At 40.9% G+C, this 24,644-nt stretch overlaps 1 protein-coding gene across 2 annotated transcripts in view; it reads right to left on the reverse strand.

Moving 5' to 3' along the window:
* The window catches only part of LOC124593233 (sodium/potassium-transporting ATPase subunit beta-2-like), a 319,478-nt gene that overhangs the window by 25,271 nt on the left and 269,563 nt on the right, over window positions 1-24,644 (reverse strand). For both annotated transcript variants that reach the window (XM_047131910.1, XM_047131909.1), the window contains exons 2-4: window positions 11,174-11,314; window positions 9,132-9,251; window positions 1,816-1,997 (exon numbers count right to left, since the gene is read on the reverse strand). In XM_047131910.1, the coding sequence (XP_046987866.1) occupies window positions 1,816-1,997; window positions 9,132-9,251; window positions 11,174-11,314 (443 nt within the window). The remainder of the gene's footprint in view (window positions 1-1,815; window positions 1,998-9,131; window positions 9,252-11,173; window positions 11,315-24,644) is intronic.

Here is a 24,644-nt window from a genome sequence, read left to right on the forward strand (position 1 = left end):
ATGTGGGTTTACCAGTATTTAGAGAAACAACAGTAAGATGGTTGAGGATATTTGCCAGGAAAGAGCCTCTTGAGCAGGTTCTCAGAGAGCCCCAAATGGAATGGTGGGTACTGAAGTCACCGAGTAGCAAAATGGGTTGAGGGTGCTGAGCAGTAAGCTCCAATGTGTGTGCCACGGTGAGATCAGATGACGGTTGTGTGTAGATATTACATGGAGGAAAGGTATAACTGGAGAGAGAAAGATGAATAGCAACAGCTTGTAGCTGGCTGTTCAATGAAATGGTCTGACTATGGTTGTTGTCCCAAATGGGTGTCAGGACACCCCAGTGAGCTGGAGTTAGTTCTTCAGAAGGAAAGTTGAAACATACTAGAGTGAAGTGTAAGAGATCAAAGCAGTCTTGGGGGCATAATTTTGTTTCTTGGAGGCATAAAACAACTGGGAGTTGTGATTGCAATATCAGCTGTAGGTCTGCCCTGTGTGATCTGATGCCATAAATGTTCCATTGGAGAACAGCCATATTAGATGATAGGAGATATTTCTCTTATAATGGGTAATTACTTTGGTGGCTTCTGAGTGGCAGATTTAAATTGTGCACTCTTACAGGGTTCTGAGGCTTGGGGATCACAATCCTCTTTCTTCAGAGGTACCTGTAACCTCCCTGGGTCAGTCAGATGACTTCAGAAGAATCAGTTGGTGATTCGCACTTGTCAAATGGAGGTTCATGGGACAAAGGTGTCATGCAGTATTACTGTTGTTGAGGATGTCCAAGTTGGTGAAGGGGAACTACATTCATCTTTGTTCGAATTCTTAATATCTTTGCATTTGACCGACGTGGACCCAGGTGTTAGCTGACCTGAGGCAAACAAGAAGTCATTGCGGGTGTATTACTGTTTCAATTTCCTTTCTGTTGGTTGCAGCACAAGTGACTTTACTGGTGTGGATGAAGGTTTCTTGGTGTGTTGAGGATTTGTAGGAGGGAGGTGATGACACCACTTTAGCACTAGGTGATTTCACAACCATAGCACTGAATTAGAGGTTGCAGTTCTGTGTGGCCATATCTTTCATGGGTTGTGATCCTTACACGATGATCTAGATGCTGGAAGTTACACATTACTCAGTCACCCTTTACATATCAAATGCATGGGCTGGCCTTCAAGCATGCACAGGAAGGAAGCAAACAAAAAGGGAGACCTCAAGTGTTGGAGGAGGAGGAGGAGGAGGAGGAGGAGGAGGAGGGGGGGGGGGGGGGAGAAATCAGAACAAGAAAGGAAAGAAAGACAAAAATGAAATCCACCTAGATCTTCCAATACTTTTACAAGTTGCAGTTTACTGATTGTGCAGAGGACACGATCCCCAAGGGAGAGGAGAAAATAGTAGGAGGGTAAGATATGCAGCATATAAAAGGAAAGAGTATTGCAAGAGCAGGATCCCATGTAGAATAAGTGTTACACATTCCACACACCACATTCGCTCCAGCTTTGTCCACCCTTTGTTGAGCACTATACCTTCCTTAATGTAACAGTTGCTGTTTGGACTGTCCTCAGCAAATGAAATAATATTAAAATCACATTCATTTTACTCACAAATCTCAAGAACCTGATGTACTTTGTGAAGGATCCTGTTTGTTTATAAGAAACAGTTTATCCAATTTATCTATACCTGGACATGACACACTCTACTTAACACAATAGTGGGTGACTGATGGTGTGGCTGTGAGAGTGAATGAACACTATTTTACTAGTACTATTTTGTTACCTATTCTTTATGTTTACAGCAATATTACACACTATAATGCAAGTACAGATCCAGTTTTACCTTGTTCAATTTTACAAATATGCATGGAGCTGCTTTATGATAGTTGTACATGTTCTCGTGAGTGCATGGGTCCCAGGTTTTTATGTCAACATCACAAACCTGACCAGGACCAGGTGGCTTGTCATAATCACAGTTATATATGTTCTGTCCACGTCCTGGTGTGAGACCTGGGGTTTTGTATACTGTAACAGAAAGAAGTTCCTTAATTAATAACGGTAAACCAAAAGAGGTGTGTGTGTGTGTGTGTGTGTGTGTGTGTGTGTGTGTGTGTGTGTGTGTGTGTGTGTGTGTGTGTGTAGGAGGACTTTGCCTGAATGCTTTGATACTATAGCAGTCTTTCAACTGTTAGTAGTTCTGTGTTATTCTCTATGCAGCGAGTTACAAATAAAGTTTTTCTATAACTGTGTAGCATATCTGTATTGTTAAACCACATCCCAACAAATTTTGGGCCCAAGTTATACAAATCGTAAAAATGACACTTTTTGACTATGTGGAAACTTAAATTCATAAGCTGGAAAGTGCAGTGATGGATTTGTTAATATGACAAATATATTGCATATGCCTGCTGCACACAGATTTCAACTACAAATTCTGTCATGTGATAAAGAGAACACAAGTCAAAGCACTACTCATCAGAAACAAGATTTGGGGATCGTATGTGGAGGCATGCTGCAACCTGCTTTGGCTGGTGAAGGGTCTCTCAGCTGCTGAAACTGCTTATGAAGCATGGGCAGTGGCAAATGTAAAAGCAAAGAGCAGACTTTATTTTACCTATCAATCACACTGAGCTGGAATAAGTAAAGAAATGCACTAAATCGCTTCAGGTACATCTTAAATTTGAATCATCTATTCCTCCAAAGGATTTGCTCATGAAACAACAATTTTCAAACTCCTCCCACTTCACAAAATGGAACCCAGTAATGATGTGACATAATATCTTACTGAATTCTTCAATGCTGTGGACAAGTTACAAGCAATAGATGTCAACATAAATGCTGACCTGTTGTCAGTCGTGCTGCTCTGCAGTCTTGCAGATAGCCACAACAATTTTAGTGCTGCTATTCAGCCCTGTGACAAATATAGGATGTCGAGATACTAAATATAAAAGCCTTGGAAGAACACAATGCAAAGATTGAGAAAGACAGTAGAAGCACAAATACCAAGGTGTTTGTTAAACTGGGTATATGTTTCATGAACAAGCCAAAAAATACTGTGAATTACAGTGGAAAATCAGTACAAAAATAAATAAACCAAAAAAAAAAAAGGAAAAAAAAAAAAGAAAAGAACAGTGTAGAAATGTGGCTTTCACAATAAGAAAAGATACATGAAATATGAGTGCTTTTTTGAGAAGAAACTAAGGGGCAAGATGTAAACAATGTCAACAAAGCTCATTGTTGGGGCTCTGAGCATTATGGGACTTAACTTCGATGGTCATCAGTCCCCTAGAACTTAGAACTACTTAACCCTAACTAAACTAAGGACATCACACAACACCCAGTCATCACGAGGCAGAGAAAATCCCTGACACTGCCGGGAATCGAACCCGGGCGCGGGAAGCGAGAACGCTACTGCACGACCACGAGCTGCGGACAAAGCTCATTGTAGTTTCTCTCTGAGTGAGCCTGCCCTGAAGCTTTGTGACTACAAGATTTTGTAGTGCATAGACAGTAGTTACACATCACACATGTGTAATGATCCTAAAGAGTTCACACATGTGACAGAAATACAGAAGACAAAAGCATTACACAACTAACAGATAACAATGACATATGCATCACAACTGCAGCCAATGGCATCAACACCATAACACCAGGAAACATTATGTACTTGCCAAAACTCTGAACAAATCTCATTTTGGCAGCAAGTGTGGTCAATAAGCACACAGTGACATTTGAGAAAACGTGTGCAGTTATATGAGATACTAATGGTAAAGCAAAAATTTATTTTATTTACAAGAAAAAGGTTCAAAGGCATTTGTCACTGCTGAGCTAAAAGTTACGAAACGTGATATGCAGATCTGTCATGCTCAGTTAGACCACTTGAACTTGTGAGATATGATCAGAATACTCAAAAATAAGTATGTGACAGGTTTGAAACCTGCTGATTTTGCTCAATGCACTTTGTGTCTTGAAGGAAAAACTATATCAACTCCCTTCATTAAATGAGAAGGGAACTCAGTTGAACTTTTGGAGTTAATCCACTCTGACATCTGCAGACTGATGAGAGAAGCATCTTGAGGTACTTTTGAGATTTTTTGTGGGCTTTGTATACGACCCATAACAGATTGCGTCAAGGCCATTCTCTTTGGCGTAAAGGAGAAGTTGTCAATGAGTTTGTTGTATTCAAAAACCTAGTTTAAAATCTGACTGGTAATAAAATTAAATCATTTTGGATAGTGATCTGACAATGGTAAGAAGTACTGCAATGAAATAATGAACTCCATCCTCAGAATGGCAGGCATACACCAATATCTCTCAGTTCCATACAGACCACAGCAGAATGTTGTTGCTGAATGAAAGCACCTTTAGTTGGGCGAAGTGACTTGTTGCATGCTGATTGAGGCTGGACTACTGCTATCCTTTTGGACCAGAGCCATGAACACAGTTAGCTTCATCTGAAATTGCTGCTTAACTGAAGGACTTTGTTATGGAACTCCACATGAGAAGTGACTGGAGAAAAAGCCTGACCTACATGTCTTTATGTGTTTTGTCAAAAGATGTCATCCTGAATAAATTGCCAAACAAAAGAATCTTCAATCCTAAAGGACATGTCCAAAAGAACAGATGCAATTTTGATCCTGCTGCCATTATGAATCAAGACTAAAAGGAATTAATGACATTTAACAGCTACAGGGCATTTATGTACCTCAGTGAGTTGAAAATTTGTGCTCAAACAGGATTTGAACCCACATCTCATGCTTAATAGGCAGATGCTCTGACTAACTAGCCATCTGGACAGTTTTCATTGCAACTGCGTGAACTACCTTATCATGCCTCCCATCAGACTAAAATTCACTGCTTGTCCACACACTACTTATGGAGTGCCTCTACCCATTATCCTGACTATTTGCGACATTTCATCAATAATCTTAAGAGGAATATTCAGTTTCACAAATGCTGACTGGGGAAGTTCTGATGTTGCTAGGAAATCATACAGGCTACAGTTTCACTTCATCCAGATCAGCAATCTCATGATGTTCATGCAAGCAGAGTGATGTTGCTCTTCCATCAACTGAAGAGGAGTACACAAGCCTCACTGAAGCAGCAAAGGAAGTGATTCATCTGTCAACATTCATGAAGGAGCTGCATTTAGGAAACTGTCATTCAATAACAATCAGTCAGCTGATACATTAGGACATAGCCCAGTTTTCCACTCAAAGGTGAAGCACATTAATAGAAAATATGACTCTACAAGAGTATCTGCTGAAACTGGAATATCAGCCAACAGAAGATCCTATGGTGATATGCTGAGGGTGGCTTTTCCTGCACCGAAGCAGGAGAAATGTGTTTAAGGACTTGAACTTAAATCTTAGAGCTACAAATGGAAGACTTTATTCTTAATTTATAACTGCCTGCAAAAATTGTGGGGGCATGGTGCAATCCAAATTTTACCACCGAGTAATTACAGTCAATTTGCCGGTAAAATTTTAAAATTCACAGTATTTTTTGTGTCTATACATGTTGCTACATGAAAATTGTCAAGTCAATTGTTCATAGATGTGTGTTATTCTCCATGCAGTGAGTCTGAATAAAGTTGTTTGCTAATTACATGTTGTGCCTGGACTGTCAAACCACATACCAACAATTATAGTATTGTCTACCAGGTCATTTCAACACAAGCAAGGGTGCCAATATACTTTTCTGTGGAATGCATGAAGCTACTTCTACATTTGTTGGCGACTCTCCATTCCAGATAAGACATTGCATCCTCCATACAAAGTCCCCAATCTAGCTGTAAATTTGTTCAGTAACCCACGATTGTACTTCTCCTAATGGATTTCATCACATGAAATAGCACTGAGTAGTGTTTCATATTGCCATTGTTTCGAGAATCCATATTGGTTGGTATGGATCAGGGGGAGAGGGGGGGGGGGGGGTGTTGTCCATCTGTTTGGAATACCTCATTATGCAGTTATAGATTATTGCTGCAGTATTTTAAATCTTAAGAGTACTTGCTGAAGATTACATAGGAATTCATAGACATGTTTCTAGTATAGAAATTGTTGTTTTAGTCCAATCAGAATTTCAACACAGATGAACAGGGAACTGAGCCATGCTGCGGTTCACGTTGGTGCTGTTTGTAGATTTCCACACTCTGTTGGATGCTAGACGGCATTGTTTAGTTGGCATGGTTGCTGTTTGTCTTCTTCTCATGTTGACTAGCACCACTCAGTTTCGCAAGCATTGCCTGTCTGCTAGTGGCAGCAGTGGTGGTTATCTATGTGTAGTAACTGTTGCCCTATCTTTGGGGCAACATTGTCATTTTTCCAGGTCGTGTGAGTGGGCTGGTTCAGTTGGGGACTCAGGAGGAGGCAGGTCCGTGCAGTGCCAGAACACGCCGGGACCGCTGGCAGCACGCATGGACTGCCAGACAGTAAGAATGTGGTCACGAGGGTGTATGACCTCATCGTAAACCAGATGTAGCAAGCTTTAAGAGGAAAGCATTTCAATCCAAGTAGAGAAACCTCCACCATTGTGATATCTCGCAATTCTCCAGTGACTTTGGTTCGTGTTGCTGCTTGTAGTGTTGCTGAGGTGAAGAGCAGCAAGCAAAGTGCTTGGGGAAGGCAGATCTTATTAGCTTTCCTTGACTTCTTATTACTGTTTACTGCATTCAACTTGTTACAATTTGTTAAGTTCAACCAACAGTAATTTTTCTTGCCTGGTGGCCACTAACACCTCAGTTACCTGCCCTAGGGTTAGTGTATGTAACGGCAGTGTATGTTTCCTCATCTTGCCACTGCTGTCCACTAAGGCATGTAGTTTTGACAACTTTCTGGGTTGTAGGCCAGGGCCAGTTCGTGATTCTTCTACTCTTGTGGTAGTGATTCCTTTCTTGTTCTGGGCACTCTGAACACAGTGTTCTGGGAAGTAGTGCAGACCACTGGTTCTGGCCCTGGCATATTGTTCCATTGTTGAATTTGGTTTATTGGACGTCAGGTAGCTTCAGCAAGATCATCATTAGTCATTCGTTAGACTGCCACTAGTCTGAGTTACGATCTTGTGAAGTGAATGCAACTCTTGGCTGCCTATCTCATTGCTCGCGAAAGTGTTTGTTGGCAGACCTTCTCAGAGGTCGATTCCTGGAGCACTGTCTGTGGCCCCTTGGTTCTTGTAAGACGTGTGTGTTCTAAAAGGAGGTCTAATGGCCAGTAGTTCAGTGTAATGCTCCTTCAGCCCTTCTGCAGGTATAATCTGCCTCAGTACCCTTTAAGCACCTTATGTACTTGCCCTTGTGTTTTATTATTGCATTATTTATTATAAAACCTCGTAATGCCTACATTAAATGTTATATATGTCTAGTTAATGGTTCTGGTCACCTTCTGGAATAAATCTAGCAGTGTAGTGTTTAGTGGGTGTTAAGGGTTGTGTTACAAAGATTACCATTATCTTATTTCACCCATTTGGTGATCAGTCGCTAATTTTTTAATTATCTTTGCTATTGTACTTGCTGTTTTACAGCAGGTTTCTAAATTTTTATATTATTGCCATTCCTGGCGTGTAAGGCCTTCAGATCACAGTGGCTTGTTTTTAAAACCTTATCTGCTGTATCTGTATTTAATGGTGATTTGCTAAATTGTAACGCACTGAAAACACTATTATGTACACAGTTGTTTATTCCTTTATTGACAATGAGTGGTATTTTATTTATTGTTGAGTCTGGAATTACTGGTTTAAAATAAATTGTGTGCAAATGTGAAAGGCAATCAATAGTAACTGATTACGGCCCCATCCACAATCTTAACTGATTCCTGCCTTTCCTTGACTACCAGGTTTCAGGAACTTTAACAGAAACTGCTATATGAAAGAGTATTTTGGAAAACTGTTTGGTAAATCAAGATAATTTGTATTCAAGTTAGACTGTGCAGGATGTCTTACATAGGTATCTTGAAAGTAATATAGAAAGATGTGATACCTGACAACTCTCTTAAAATTGAATATGTTGCATTGATGACATCCACAGACTTACCAAAATTATCTTACTCTGGGTAATTCAATGACCAATGAGATTTTTAAGAAATCATTTCATTGTGAAAATTATTGTTATAAAAGTAATTTTTTGTTCTTTTTTCTTTTCATTTTTTGGCTGTGAAAAAAAATGTTTGAGGACAGATGACTGTACATGTTTTGGATGTAAGGGTACACCACAAAGGTGGGGGTGTGGGGTGGGGGGAGTGTCTGGTTTTTAGCTATAATTTTGCTATTATGTTACATAATTTTATCCATGTTGACTCCCTATAACAATTACACTTATCAGATCACTGAATAGTATAATAATAATAAGTTGTTATTATAATTATTCTGTGAGAACTCCAACTTTTACTAAAGAGGGGCTGAATGCAAATGTCTGAAACATAGAATGATTTGTTACAATTGCAAGGAATGACAAAAAAAAAAAAAATTAGTAATAAAACTGTCCAAAAAGTATGTTAAATTTACCACAAGTCAGTCACAGAAATACATTTCACGTCCATTATGAAAAGATTTCATGTTTTAATACAATTACCACTAAAATAGATGAAAACTATGAATAACTGCGATTGGATGTGACGGTTTTGTGTAATAGCAAGATCTTAACATAAACTGAAGTAAAGGAAATTGCACTGACACATAATTTGTGGACACCAGTTAAGAACACGAGTAATGTACCGGTATCAGATTGATAAATATATTTAATCTGAATAGCATGTTATCAGCACAAAAAGTGATTAAATATTTGCTTTTGTAACAAGCAGAGTTGTGAGATACATCTAAATTAATCTTCATGAATGGATCTTCAATTGATATTTAGGTACAGACGAAAAAGTCTTAAAAATGGCATTCCCATAAGGAAGTATGTCACATAATTATCAATTTTACTAGATAAGCACTAGTTTATAACTGGATGATTCCATACTTAACAGTAGTCATCTATACTGGCAACTTCTGCCTGTTAATGTATAACTTGACTCATTCCACATCCTTGAAGATACTCTTTCACAGTGTGCTTTACGAAATGATACACGAATGAATGAACAAGAAAAATCACTGTTTAATATAAATTTCATTAAGTTACAGCCTCTCAAAAAATAGCAGTGGTTTTGAAACACACAATACCTTCTAAAAATTTATCCAAGCTGTCTGTCCAGTGTTGGAAATTAACTTTCTGAGTACCTTTGTACCAAATTAATGTACTCTCCACATTTTCTTCTGGTGGCATAGGGCGGAATCCAAGACCTATAACAACATTAAAAAAGATTGTTATGAAATTAAAAATAGTGACAACTTGCAGAAAATAAGTTATGTTGCAAAATATAATTGTATCACTCCATAGTTTTGACTTGCGTAATATTTTGTTTGTGTCTCAAACAGGACAGCAAAAACTGTGCACCTCTCCCACTCCCACTCACACATTCATTGTAGACTCTGGCAGTTTCAAAAGGTAATTAAGTGTAGGTAAATGTATTTGAGGTTAACTAACCTTATACTATGACATACTTCAGAGCAAATGTAGCCACACACCAAGAAGCAGAACTGTTAAGTTAGCTTTTGGAATAATCCTTATTTGAGCGGGAGTACACACATGGGGGAGGAGCGGTGAGGCAAGAGGGGTCACTTGGTCCCTGCCGGAGTCTGTACCTGGACATTTAATGCATTACTGAATTCACATGTTTCTAGAAATAATGGTGTGTGATGGGAAGTACAGTGTATTTAGCAATAATTATATAACTTAGGACTGCTTGTATTTCATGCACTATACAGGAGAAATTGTGTCATTTTTTGGTGTGGTGACAGTTCTCACATCATTGGACACAAACAGCCACCATGCTCTTCTGTCACTTCCTTGGACAGTCTCTATTAAGTTGCTGGAAAGGACAGACCTAATATACTGGTGTGCAGAGATCACAAATTCTCAGGGCAATGCTATCCTCCATTACCAGTGCAACATGAACTAGACTGTAATCTATCTATCTATCTATCTATCTATCCTAAAAATATCAGTCCCCAATTTTCACAAGGACACTCACATCTCTACATTCCATAACTTAATCAGAACAATAATTAACCTCTCTCTGTGCACAAGCAATACCTATCCTGGCTTAGTGGTACATTCAGTTATGAAGCGAGTTATTTAGACCCCAAAGAACAACCTTATTTTGTACTGTGGGTGTGCTCATCTGTGCTTCATGTGTGGAGATCAGAAAGAGAGAGAGAGCCATTTTCTCTACTACAAAAGGGACAAAAGTATGAAATTTTAAGGTTGAAAAACAAGTCCTCTCCAGGAATAGGCATTTTGTTGAATTCTGTGGAGTCCAATACATCAAACATGCAGTTATACTGTTATAAATACTGCAACCAATCTGGCATGGCTACACAGTAATATGACCAATCAGGGAGACAAGAATCTTTTTCATTCAGTCTTTGACTTAAGTCTGATCTATTGGCCACTTTAACATTGGCTTTGGGTGGCTGCTTCTTTATAGGTTACAATTCATGCAAACAACCCAAAAATGAGCTTTGGCATCATTTTTTTACAGCATCAAAGTTGTACAAGTAATTTTTGAAGTTTATGTCTTGTTTCTACATTCTGAAAAGTATTAATTAGGGGCATTTTAGCTCATTTTGTCACCTTTCAGTCATTGTAATTCAGTTTCTCAAAAAATTTAGTCTGTGAATAACTGTGACTCCTTTACTTCTTGTTGAATTACTTCTTGGCACATGGATCACCATTAAATTAACCAAATCAGTTATGGCATATAAAAAAATGGCAGCTTTAGACTGTTGGCCACAACTTGGATAAATTTCTGCAGATAAGCATTTCTGACATCATAGAGCACATGTGGATTGAGATGTTTATGCATTGGACCTAACTCTGATCAACCTTCATGAACTGTGGCAGAAGTTGTGTGATCATGGATCAGAATGATTTCCCCATCATTTGTTGGCTGTTCAAGTCTGTGTCATGATTGGTTGCTGCTGTCAGCAGGACAGAAGAGCTACAAGCTATTAGTTAAGTGTGTACAACTCAACTGCTCATGAGTTTGTTACATAATTCACATATTTTTAATAAAACTAACACCTCTTATTTTCTTATATCTACAAACAAAAATGGCTAAAGTTAGAATTTATACAGAAGTACCTGTACTTTTGAGGTTTACCTGGTGATGTTCCAATCAGAGAACTTGATTGAGTCCATCTCGGTATTCTAGGATCCAATGTCTGATAAAATACCCACAGACAGATGGCAAAGAGGGCAGCAAGGCACGTGTAGAATATGAAGTAGAAGAGCCCAATTTTAGCTGAAAATTAAATGAATTTAAACTAGAAAATTGGCAAGACCAAAATCTAACCTAAAACTAAAATTATATCAACATTACTGAGAAAACAGATTTGAAACAAATACTGGAACTTTAGCTGCTTCTATCAAGTGAAGCACAAACCTATATTGCTAAGGTAAGCAATTCATTTGGGGAGCCTTATTCTAAGATATATTTTTATTACCATGTTTCTATTAAGTTATATTTTAGCCCAGCTCTTCTGTAGCATGAGGAAGAAAATTTATTACTTCAGTCAAATGGAACATGCAATGATGTATTACAGTGCTTAGCTTTTACTTTGTGTCAGTATCCAAGTTATACATACAGACAAATACTGAATCAGGAAAACAGCTGACACCTTATTTATGAGACTGCTTCAAGTTGGACACAAAACCTTGCTGATTTAAATCATTGAGATACCCACAAGAATTCTAACTAAATATTGGATCAGTTTCTGTTCTAGAAACTATTCTTAATGTAAACCAGACATCTATGCAAAAAACATTTAGCTGGAGAACAAAGGAATCAGCATCTGTCAGAACTGTATACTTCATTGCGAAATAGGTCTATCAAGAACAAAAAACACCATTATGCTGAAACTACGAAACCATAACACAACTGTTTAACAACAAGGTATTTCATTCTACATAAATTAACAGTAGCATTCTAATTTCTAAACAGGGAGATGGGCCAGACTCACACTGAATCCATGCACTGATTTAATAACCAAAGGTACAATAGACACAGTGGAACATGTGTAATTTTTTTCCAGTGTTTCTACATGCATCTAGCTAATCGGGAAGCTGTTTTCCTGTCACCACCTTGCAATATTTTTTTAACAGAACTCATTTCTTCTAGCCAATAGTTAACGAGTTATACAGAAGAGACATCCATAAGAATCCACAACAACAATTTTAACAAAAACTGTGTTTTATTATGGCATGCCCTGATTCTTATTACATATGTTGTAGATTTACACCAATGACTACTCAACTGTCAATGGTTCCTTCTATTGCCAGCTACCTGTTTCTGGATACCTTGTCTGCTGCCAAAATAATCTGTCCCTTTTTATGGTGACCCCCACTCCATGGACCATCTCACCTGTTCTTTCTAGGGATTCCCAGTTTTATCTTTTATCTACCAATATAATTTTAAGATCCTTAAATATCGTATTACCCCATCCTAGATTCAATTAATAACTTTTTTTGTTTTTGTTTTTTTTATGTTTTTTGTTTTTTTTTTGTTTTTACTTTATGGTACTGCATTCCATATGTACAATTTCAGAAATCTTGTCCACGGTACTGTTAAGTATTTGACACAAGCAGTTTTCTGTGAAAACAATCATTGGTCACTATCTTCACATAATGCTTCTGTTTTGACTATCTCATATAATCTTGCATCCTTCATTGTAGATTTGTAACATTTCTATTTTCATTTCCTGCTTCTGATGATGAGAGTCATTTTCCTTTCTATTCTTCACTACTTTCATTTCTCTGTATCTTTGTTACCATTGCACTGTTATCAAAATATAAAAACTCATGCATAAATGGTGATCACATAGGAAATGTGTATCATATTTGACAGTAGACATGTTCCATGTCTAGTGAGTTATGACCATAATTACATAAACTTTAAAATACGTACTGGTAAGTAACCAACAATATGAAATTTTGTAACAGTATTAGGTCACCTTAATATCACTCAATTTGAACTAAGTTCCCATTTGATATTCTGCTAAATTCATTTTTGTCTGTTTTCAGTATAGGGTCTAGCACTTTGGCATTTGACATTCAATTTGTAATCTGATATTTGCCTACAACATTTTACAAAAACTCAGACGGAATGTTTTTGAAGGCTGAAGGAAAGGAAGAAAAAAACATTAAATTCTAATGTTAATAATTCATGAAAACCACCTCAGCAATATTACTACACATTTATTGTGCTACAACTGGTTTCGTTTATAGAATATCTTTAGGTTGCAATCTGAAGATGTTCTACAATTGAAACTAGCTGTAACACCATAAATGGTTAATAACACAGCTGAGGTGGCTTTCGTTAACCCTTAATGATATTGTCAGCCTTTGTGCTCAACTTGATCAAGATTAGAATTTAACATGCCACCAGGACGTGTGGTCTTTAGAGCCACAGCAAAAGCTCTGTTTAGGGAAGGATATTGCCCATGTAATTTCAATGGAATCCTGCTCACATCTGCCTGATGCAATATTGGGAAAGTAGGAAAACACAGTTTGTGCGAGGAGAAGGGTATCTGAACGACTACTGTACCGAATAAAGTTCTCATGTTCTGTGTTTAAGAAAATGATCTGGTACAGTAGGTTTTGGATAGCCAGCAATTTTTTTTTCCTTCTGAAGCTCTTCACTTGGTCTTCTTCAGTATCAACTAGCTCCATAAAGATGTTTGTAGACTGTAGCTGCATATTTGGGACTGCTAAAGATAATCTAATAGTCTAAAGTTAACTGTTGGCAGTGTTTTCTTTCGGAGTTCATGTGAATGCACAGGCTGTGGATGGGTAGAGGGAAGAGGTATTTTATATTCATACACAGTTTTGCAGATGTATGCCACTGAAGGATAGTTACTGAGTCACTTAGCAACGTAGGCAGTCTTCTAAGTTAAATATGCTGCCATGGCCAAAATCAATTTTAACAACATCCTTTTGGGCATCAGGCAGGGTCAATTTTTTAAACACTAAAGACACAGTGCCCAAAACTAATTTATATAAACTGACCATTTTTGTTCCACTTTCCAACCTTCAGATCATACCACACCATTTCAACATAGTACATGGTACTGACTTCAAAGAGCTTTCACTCACCAAGCACTAAAGCAGAAATTAAGTTTAAAACCTGTAGCTACATCAAGGCTAATAGAAGCTTATGAAAGCTTTAGAGTATTCACAGAATAAATCACTGTGTTCACTACCATTTTCTCGTCCCTGCGAAACAATATTTACACTGGAGGATGGAACAGAACAAATAAAAAGGAGCATTGAAGCATTCGATCAGAACACTTAAGTTTATTTGTAGCTAAAATTGTCGGCTAATTGATTTCTTTTGACAAAACGCTAGTTATAGTCGCAATCCAGTCCTTGAGATTCACATCCTATTATTTTGTATGGTCGGCGATGGTGATGAAGCAGGAAGCAGCTAGGAAACTAAGAACGTGTGCGCGTTTGAATTTTTACACAAGCGTGAAAATCGCGGTGATCCCGCAATCATCACCGAAATGCAGCTGCAGCATTCTTTAGTCTTCTTTGAAATTATACAAATTTTGGTTGACTCTTTTCGCTCGCTGTTCACAGCAATTAAAGGATTACTGCATAGCAAGACGTTAACTGACAACTGTTTTGCTGCAGTAGTAACACGAGTTCTCGTCAGATCACGAAAGTTGATCGCTGTCGAGCTTAGGTCGCACTGGATGAGTGACCCCCGGATCTGTCCTTTTAGGAAACGGGGTACACTCGGCGCTCTGAGGCCAGTTAAGAAGCTACTCGACTGAGAAGTGGCGGCTACTGTCACGAGAACTGACAATGGCCGATAGAGCGATGTGGTGGCTACATGTCCCACCAAATCCGCATCCAATGAAGCCTATCGGCGAAGGATGACAAGCTGTCAGTCGGTACCGTTGGGCCCTCCGAGGCCTGTTCGGAGATACGTCATTCTGTACTCTTCAAGTCACCGTAAGGTACGTGGTTGAGGATATTTGTGATACCACTAACTTTTCTCCTTTCCCTTTTCCATCCGCGAATGGAGCGCAAGGAGAATGATTGTCGGTAAACCACCCTCACATAATTTATTCGATTTTCGTCTGGTGTCCATTTGAAGAGCCTAAAGGAAGCGCACACGCGTTTTATGTTGCCCGACTCTTGCGGAACATAATCTCTCAGAAATTTAACAACACACTTAGCCGTGATGCACAAGACCTCCCGTGTAGCGTCTGCCAGCGTAGTTTGTTCAGAATTTCCGTGACACTCCCGCTGACTAAACGATCCTAAACGAACAAAAAGTCTCTCTCTTCGCTGGATGTTATCTCTTCTATTAAGGATCCCACAGTGATTATCGATATTCAAGAATTGGTTGCACGAGTGTTTCATAAACCATTTATTTCGTAGATGAATTATATTTAGTTATGATTCTTCAAATAGTTCAAATGGCTCTGAGCACTATGGGACTTAACATCTTAGGTCATCAGTCCCCAAGAACTTAGAACTACTTAAACCTAACTAACCTAAGGATATCACACACATCCATGCCCGAGGCAGGATTCGAACCTGCGACTGTAGCGGGCACAGTGCCAGACTGAAGCGCCTAAAACCGATCGGCCACATCGGCCGGCTATGATTCTTCCAATGAATGTCTGGCACCTACTTTCCTCAAAAATTGTTTATGTGGTCATTCAACTTCCGGTCGCTCAGAACGGTTGCACTTTTACTCCGATTAAAACTGCTCTGTGACTGACGGTTGAGAGAGTCGCTTTGTGGGGGCCAACAGCCATCCAATCTTAATTCTTTCTGGAACTCCACATTCTCGTTGTGTTCAGAGTAACGTACGAGTACTTCAGTGCCTTATGAAGTGCGGCTGGCTGCATGCCGGCAACGCTGCGCCACACCACTGCAAGAAGTTAATCACAAAGTAAATTTGACCAGAGTACAGATATTTTATGCTGTTTACAATGATCCGTCGGCAATAATGTGATCTAACAGTAGTAGATTTCTTCGGCTATTTAAGCGTATTAGTTAGGGTCAACTGCGACATACCCTGCAGCAATCTTCAATCCTCCGCAGGTCTTCCTGTAGTTGGCTACAGTCTTCTGGCCTTTGCTACCTTCCTACAGACAATAGCACAGTCTAATATATATATATATATATATATATATATATATATATATATATATATACACACTCCTGGAAATGGAAAAAAGAACACATTGACACCGGTGTGTCAGATCCACCATACTTGCTTTGGACACTGCGAGAGGGCTGTACAAGCAATGATCACACGCACGGCACAGCGGACACACCAGGAACCGCGGTGTTGGCCGTCGAATGGCGCTAGCTGCGCAGCATTTGTGCACCGCCGCCGTCAGTGTCAGCCAGTTTGCCGTGGCATACGGAGCTCCATCGCAGTCTTTAACACTGGTAGCATGCCGCGACAGCGTGGACGTGAACCGTATGTGCAGTTGACGGACTTTGAGCGAGGGCGTATAGTGGGCATGCGGGAGGCCGGGTGGACGTACCGTCGAATTGCTCAACACGTGGGGCGTGAGGTCTCCACAGTACATCGATGTTGTCGCCAGTGGTCGGCGGAAGGTGCACGTGCCCGTCGACCTGGGACCGGACCGCAGCGACGCACGGATGCACGCCAAGACCGTAGGATCCTACGCAGTGCCGTAGGGGACCGCACCGCCACTTCCCAGCAAATTAGGGACACTGTTGCTCCTGGGGTATCGGCGAGGACCATTCGCAACCGTCTCCATGAAGCTGGGCTACGGTCCCGCACACCGTTAGGCAGTCTTCCGCTCACGCCCCAACATCGTGCAGCCCGCCTCCAGTGGTGTCGCGACAGGCGTGAATGGAGGGACGAATGGAGACGTGTCGTCTTCAGCGATGAGAGTCGCTTCTGCCTTGGTGCCAATGATGGTCGTATGCGTGTTTGGCGCCGTGCAGGTGAGCGCCACAATCAGGACTGCATACGACCGAGGCACACAGGGCCAACACCCGGCATCATGGTGTGGGGAGCGATCTCCTACACTGGCCGTACACCACTGGTGATCGTCGAGGGGACACTGAATAGTGCACGGTACATCCAAACCGTCATCGAACCCATCGTTCTACCATTCCTAGACCGGCAAGGGAACTTGCTGTTCCAACAGGACAATGCACGTCCGCATGTATCCCGTGCCACCCAACGTGCTCTAGAAGGTGTAAGTCAACTACCCTGGCCAGCAAGATCTCCGGATCTGTCCCCCATTGAGCATGTTTGGGACCGGATGAAGCGTCGTCTCACGCGGTCTGCACGTCCAGCACGAACGCTGGTCCAACTGAGGCGCCAGGTGGAAATGGCATGGCAAGCCGTTCCACAGGACTACATCCAGCATCTCTACGATCGTCTCCATGGGAGAATAGCAGCCTGCATTGCTGCGAAAGGTGGATATACACTGTACTAGTGCCGACATTGTGCATGCTCTGTTGCCTGTGTCTATGTGCCTTTGGTTCTGTCAGTGTGATCATGTGATGTATCTGACCCCAGGAATGTGTCAATAAAGTTTCCCCTTCCTGGGACAATGAATTCACGGTGTTCTTATTTCAATTTCCAGGAATATATATATATATATATGAAATATTCCTCACACACAAATAAAGAAAAGATGTTATGTGGACATGCGTCCGGAAACGCTTAATTTCCATGTTAGAGCTCATTTTAGTTTCTTCCACCTACGCTCAATGGAGCACGTTATCGTGATTTCACATGGGATACTCTACCTGTGCTGCTAGAACATGTGCCTTTACAAGTACGACACATCATGTGGTTCATGCACGATGGAGCTCTTGCACATTTCAGTCTAAGTGTTCGTACGCTTCTCAACAACAGATTCGGTGACCGATGGATTGGTAGAGGCGGACCAATTCCATGGCATCCACGCTCTCCTGACCTCAACCCTCTTGACTTTCATTTATGGGGGCTTTGAAAGCTCTTGTCTACGCAACCCCGGTACCAAATGTAGAGACTCTTCGCGCTCGTATTGTGTGATACAATACGCCATTCTCCAGGGCTGCATCAGCGCATCAGGGATTCCATGCGACGGAGGGTGGATGCATGTATCCTCGCTAACGGAGGACATTTTGAACATTTCCTGTAACAAAGTGTTTGAAGTCACGCTGGTACGTTCTGTTACTGTGTGTTTCCATTCCATGATTAATGTGATTTGAAGAGAAGCAATAAAATGAGCTCTAACAGGGAAAGTACGCGTTTCCGAATACATGTCCACATAACATATTTTCTTTCTTTGTGTGTGAGGAATGTTTCCTGAAAATTTGGCCGTACCTTTTTGTAACACCCTGTATATAGATGAGACAGTAACTAATGAAATATTTATTGGAAACTGAACCCCTCCAACCATTTCCGAGACTGTGTCATCTTCCCACCTGGAGGAACCAACTAATGAATTCATCATCTTTCTCATACTTCCCCTTTTCCAGATGGAAGGTCGAGTCTTCAGCAGCTTCCTATCATCTTTTTTTCTTTTGCTGTTTTGTTCTACTTCTTGTGCTACGTATTTTTTGGATACCACACGCACGTGAGACTTGTTGGCAACATCAAATTCTCTTCCAACCACTCCATTGCTCACGTAACACATATTTAATAACAAAGGTAAAAGACTATTCCATCTGTTGTATCTAAGCGAAAGCTGAAGCGTAAAGTGCGCGCACTTCCTTCGATGACTCACTGGAGATGGAGAGCCGCCTGAACACGAGCGAATGCGAACCGAAAACGCTCAAATGGTGTCTTCTCGTACTCTCATACCGTTTGAGCCCTACATAGTGCTTGTTCGATGAACCTGGTTCTTGTGCTCATTCCAGTGCAACCCAAGCTTTAAGTGAAAGCTCCTCGGGCTTTTAAACATAACGTTGCTTCCTTTCATAAGCCGTGTGTGTGCGGAACACTGGCGTGGAACCATGAGCGTGCTCCGAATTTCGTCCAGGATTAGGCGGCCAAGAGATAAAACTCTAAAAGTGATATTTTTCATATACAGGAGTTGGTCAATTTTGAGATGCTTCATGCCACAAAAACTAAATCTTATAATTGACAAAAGACAAAATGAAAAAATTATATTCCAGGGAATTGGTGGTTTTTCGCTCAGTATATGAAGAACACACTGTACTCCAGTGCCTCCTCCCCTCCGCAAACGCCTAAGTGTGTCACTCGTGCCCTGGGCGCGTGGGCGGCCCGGCGCGCGGTTGGCAGCAGTGTCGCGGGCGGCGTCCGGTGTGTTGGCCGCTGCAGTTGACCCGAGGTTCAGGGCACACTCACTCACACTGGGATCAACTGGGGGCAGCCACAGCCGGCACTGAATCACCCCTGACTGTGAATGGAGCTACACACCACACTACGGCTGCCCCGCCCATTAACGGGTCGCGCGCGGTCAGCATCACTGGACAACTCTGGTTCTCGCTTCTGTTCGCTGCCACCCGTCAGTACTCTTTTTCCTTCAGTTCCAATTCGTTAAGAGACTTTCATCAGAAACTATGCGTGTATGCACTGTTTTGCACCATTTATCTCTTACCTGGACATTTTTTCGTGAAGCTAGTGTAGCTTCTTGTGGGTATTTGTAGACCGATGTAAGGTAATTATTTCAACACAACAGTGAACTGTTTATTTACTGCCAACGTAATATTTTTATTACAGGGATAACGAAGAAAATGTACAAACAATTCAATAATTGTGCGCACAACATTATTCAGTTACAGTTTCTGGCTCAGGTATCTGATCATTTAATATTCGAGAGAAAAAAGCCACACCCAGAAAGCATTCTCTATTTGATAATTTCAAATTTTAGCGAGCCATTTAGACAATCTGTGACAATTGTGTACGATCTTACAATATGATGGCATTGCTGTCCTCAGTGGAGTGAAATAGTATTACAGGATCTGTTGAATGGAATGAACGGTGTAAGGACTACAGAACATGGACAGGTAAACCGAAGAAAGACAAAAGTAATGACAAGCAGCAGAAATGAGAAAACCAAAAAACTTCAAATCAGAAATGGTGGTAAGTAGTAAATGAAGTTAAGAACGTCTGATACCTAGACAGCAGCAAAATATGCCACGATCGACGGAGCACGGAGGAAATAAAAAGCAAACTAGCACTGGCAAAAAGGGCATTCCTGGCCAAGAAAAGTCTACTAGCATCAAACATATGTCTTCATTTGAGAAATAAGTCTCACAATGTACCTTTGGAACACGCCGTTGTGTGGTAGTGAATCATGGACAGAGGGAAAACCGGGATAGAAGAGAATCGAAGCATTTAAGAAGGGGTGCTATAGATGAATGTTTAGAGTTATGTTGACTGTAAGACAATGAATGTGGGGCTTCTCCGCAGAATCGGCGAGGAAAGAGACAAATGGAAATCACTGACAAGAAGGAGAGACAGGGTGATTGGACATCTGTTAAGATATCAGGGAATGACTTTCATGGTACTAAAGGGGGCTGCAGAGGTTAAAGACAGAGAGTGGAATACATCTAGCAAATAATTGAGGATAGATTGGTTGATCTGGGGGAGGGGGACCAAACAGCGAGATCAACGGTCCCATCGTATTACGGAAGGATGGAGAAGGAAGTCGGCCGTGCCCTTCCAAAGGAACCATCCCCTAATTCGCCTGAAGCGATTTAGTGAAATAATTGAAGACTTAGGTTCTGAGGTGGACAGGTTGGCACAGGAGAGTATAATCCTCTTTTTCACAATCTAGGGAAGTTACAATGATGATACACAACATTTACTCGCTAATAAGGTTTGTAATTGACATTTTAAACTTTTTTGTGTAAACGCTCTGCCAGATACTCAAGTGCGTATTGTAGGTTCATCACATATGCGCGGAGAACCAACAGCAGCATCCATTTAGCGAACACAGGACAGGAAACATGTTGTCATTGCGAACTACTCCTGAACTGTTCCTCACAATCGCGTGTGGCACATAGGAAGAATCTTTTTCAAAAGGCTGACTCAAGAGATGAATAGTGTGAATGACGAACAGCAGTGTTTAAAACACAGATTCAAAGCTTTTCTCGTGGAAAACCGAGGTTCCTTACGGGAACCGAAAGGCTCACTTTATTCTGCTATGGGAACATATTTAACTGAAAATTATAGAATAATATACAAATCTGTTCCTCTCCACAGTGACCTTCCTCTCTGCAGTGGAGCAAGCGTTAGTTTCAAACTTCTTGGTGTTCCGGAGCGACTTGGTCCCAGAATCTAACCTTTCGCGGGCGAAGCTGTTGCCGAATGAGATATCCAGACACTTCCGTCCCACTAAATCCAAGGTTTTGGGGATCAACCACTCGCCACCCTCAGACATGAACTTGATTGTCATGAAACCGGTCTGACGATAACAAGAAAAAATTAAGATGTGAAGAGGGGGGGGGGGGGGGGGTCGCGAGTCGCATGTGAATAGTTCGGTCGGAAAGAGAGTTTTCCGAAAAACGCAAGGTTCCCTGCACACGAGTTCCAGACCGGCACACAATTTCAACCCTCGGAACACCAGTGGGCGCGGGGGAGGGAGGAACTATCTTTTCAAAATGTAATCTAATCGGTTTTTTTATACTTTAAAATTGTGAAGAAAATATTCACTGCTTTTAATGAATTCCTCTACTGGGTTTCAGAAATGCTTTAAAATGTTCAGTTAAACTTAGCCCAAAATTTTAAGTAAATGTCACCTTTCCCAAAGAACGTCATATTTCAGTATTTTCAGGTTGATGACCTTCCTCATACATCACTAATTCTTTAAAAAGTGTGTTGTGAGTAAAAGTAAACAACAGTTAACGAAATCTATGATTTAAATTTTTTGTGGTGGTCGTAGTACAGTTATTAGTACATGTTATTAGTACATGTTATTAAAAGTGCCTTTATATTGCTAAGTGTGTTCGAAACGATATTGTCAGGTTGTGGACCCTACTTACCCATCAGTACCTTTTTAAAAAGATTGTTAATTTACGCCAACAATAATTAAAGAATTTTCCTTTTTTTAGATTTTTTTAGGGTGGTTGTAAAGGATATTCGTACAAGTTTACGGATGGCATGCTGTGCAAATACTTAGAGCCTTATGTCTTCGCATTGTGCTATGAATGTAACGGAACGGTCCGTTTTTACTCTTACACACTTGGGAAAACCTCATTGAAATAGTTGCTCTCCTCTCCAAGCGGTGTTCAGTTTCCTTTTAGTTCTGCTTTTTTTTTCCTGAAGTGCACGAACTAGAGTCTTTCCAAGTTCTTGTTTCAGATGCCCAGACTTTCGAGAGCTTTTGTTAGCTTTATCTCCACTTACTCAAACATTTTATCTTGGGCAGTGATCGCTGTATTATTAGCCTAAATAAATGCTTTAGTTCCAGAGCTAATTCATCAACGCATAAAGTCGGAGCTATGGAAAACTTCCGAAAGCATTTCTGTAAAGGCTTCTCTCCCTACCGTCTAACTGAAATATTTTAGGCTTAAGCATATTGGTGATTTTCACAGCTACGTGAACTCACATAACACTGTTTCTTCCTGAGGATGTAACGGTTATTGCTAGTGAGATGGGCACGTCTCTCGTTGATGGGCGAAACTAGTCATTCTACGCTACACTAGAGCGAGTGCCGATGCGAAGAGGAGAGACAGTGGAAGATCTCATTGTCAAAATGTCAGTGGAACAGGGGGGCCGATTAGCTGGATCAAGTGTACCTCAATCTGCCAGTGTGTTTGGTGTGTGTACAGCAACAGCAAATAAAGCGATGATTGTGTTCGTCTCTCGTGGAAAATAATCATTAATGAGAATGAAGCAATCACGAAGAAATTGTCATGAAGCATCTTACAGTTCATTCGACTGCGTCAGTCAGTCTTGTGCACTGTTTTGGTACTCCCGTGTTTGGATGTGGAAATACAATCTTGTCCGAGTCTGTCTATCTTTGTTCATCAGTTTTCCTTATATCTTCTCCTTGCGTACCCTCTAATTGTATCCTACACGCCTGAATACACTTTTAGTCCGAGAAGACAAACCTATCGTGGTATCACGACGATAGCGCCACATTTTTAGCATACGCGACATTCGGGCACTTATCTGAGCTCTAAATCTCCAGCAAGACACTGTTTGTACTGATATCTATTGTTTCCTATTGCGCGCTCCTTTAACAGTGTGCGTAATGTTTATAAACACATTTTCCAGGATCGAGAATCTAAGGAAAACTTGTGGATTTGAATTAGTTATTTTCTGTCATCACGACATGAGATCAAAAAATACGTCCTAAAGTTTGTAAAAAGGATACAACGGGGAACCATTGCAGCTTTCATATAAATTACCGTTCTACACCACTCACTCCAGTTTGAACGAGAATTTCTGATTTCGTTACGAGCTGCCCGGTGTCAGAAAAACAAGAACAGTGAGGCCCGTTCGGTTTTCACACAACGTCGAGTGCATTCTGTGTCTACCGAACAGTATTGGTTGCAGTCAGTTTTCATAGCTCACGCAGGTACCTATGAGGCACGCGCGGATCCCGTTTCCAAATTTCGTATCAGAATTTTTCAGAATAAAGAAACATTACTAAGTGCCAGAATACTTTTCAGTTTCTTGCTTCAGGCCATGCTAACTTGGATAGGCGTGTATCACGACTGGTAACGTACTAGCCAGGTAAAGGTGCATTAAGCACAGCCTGACCTACCTGTTGCCAACAACTACTCTGACACGGTGCGTGACTCCACAGGTAGAACCGGCGACTCATGGGGAGTTGAGTAGGAGTAAACGTAAGAGAAAAGATCCTCCACTAACCGACGAAAATAATGAGAAACGGACACGGGACTCGCGCCCTGAGCGTTCCATACAAACTTAATTATGCATATAGATGATAAATTTCTGTGGCTCAATGGCCTGGTGCAAGCCTTTCCACTGAACGCCACTTCGGCGAATTGTGTGTCCCTAACCTACCCCAGTTATCCAGCCAGAAAAAGGAGACCTGCAGCGTAACGTGGAATCCTAACCATGTGTTGTTTCAGACGGCTTCTCACGTCGTTGAGAGGTGAAGGGTATGTTAAAACGAAGACTAAAAAATCTATGATCCGACCGAGATTTGATCCCGCGACGTCTCTTTCCGGACAAGCGCCTTACCGCTAGACCACCAGGCCCGACACGTTTTTTGATAAAAAGGTTTTGATGAGTGAGTGTGCGAATATCAAAATAGGAGACATATATGGCCGTATCTTTTGACTGCATCGACTGCATTATTCACACAGGCAGAAGCTTTAATTCTTCACACAGCCAAGACACCGTGTATTTGACATAAATTCCAAGTTTCAGAGAAATCGAGACTTAACAGAGGCGCGGACCGACAACAAAGTGGTAGTATTAGAGTTCTGTTTTTATAGATTCACGGACGGAATATTAAAACAGACAAACCGATTTGCCTCAAATAGGCGGAAACGATCGAAAGAAACCCTCATTTACACGCTCATATAGGCAGACCGGCGTTCACAAACACTGATAATTGTGAGGACACACTTCCGACTTTATGTTGTGTAAATTGTGATAGTAATGAAGTTGTGCGCGTTTCTTACTGTTA

Source organism: Schistocerca americana, chromosome 2 (assembly GCF_021461395.2).
Source record: "Schistocerca americana isolate TAMUIC-IGC-003095 chromosome 2, iqSchAmer2.1, whole genome shotgun sequence".
Lineage (NCBI taxonomy): Eukaryota > Metazoa > Arthropoda > Insecta > Orthoptera > Acrididae > Schistocerca > Schistocerca americana.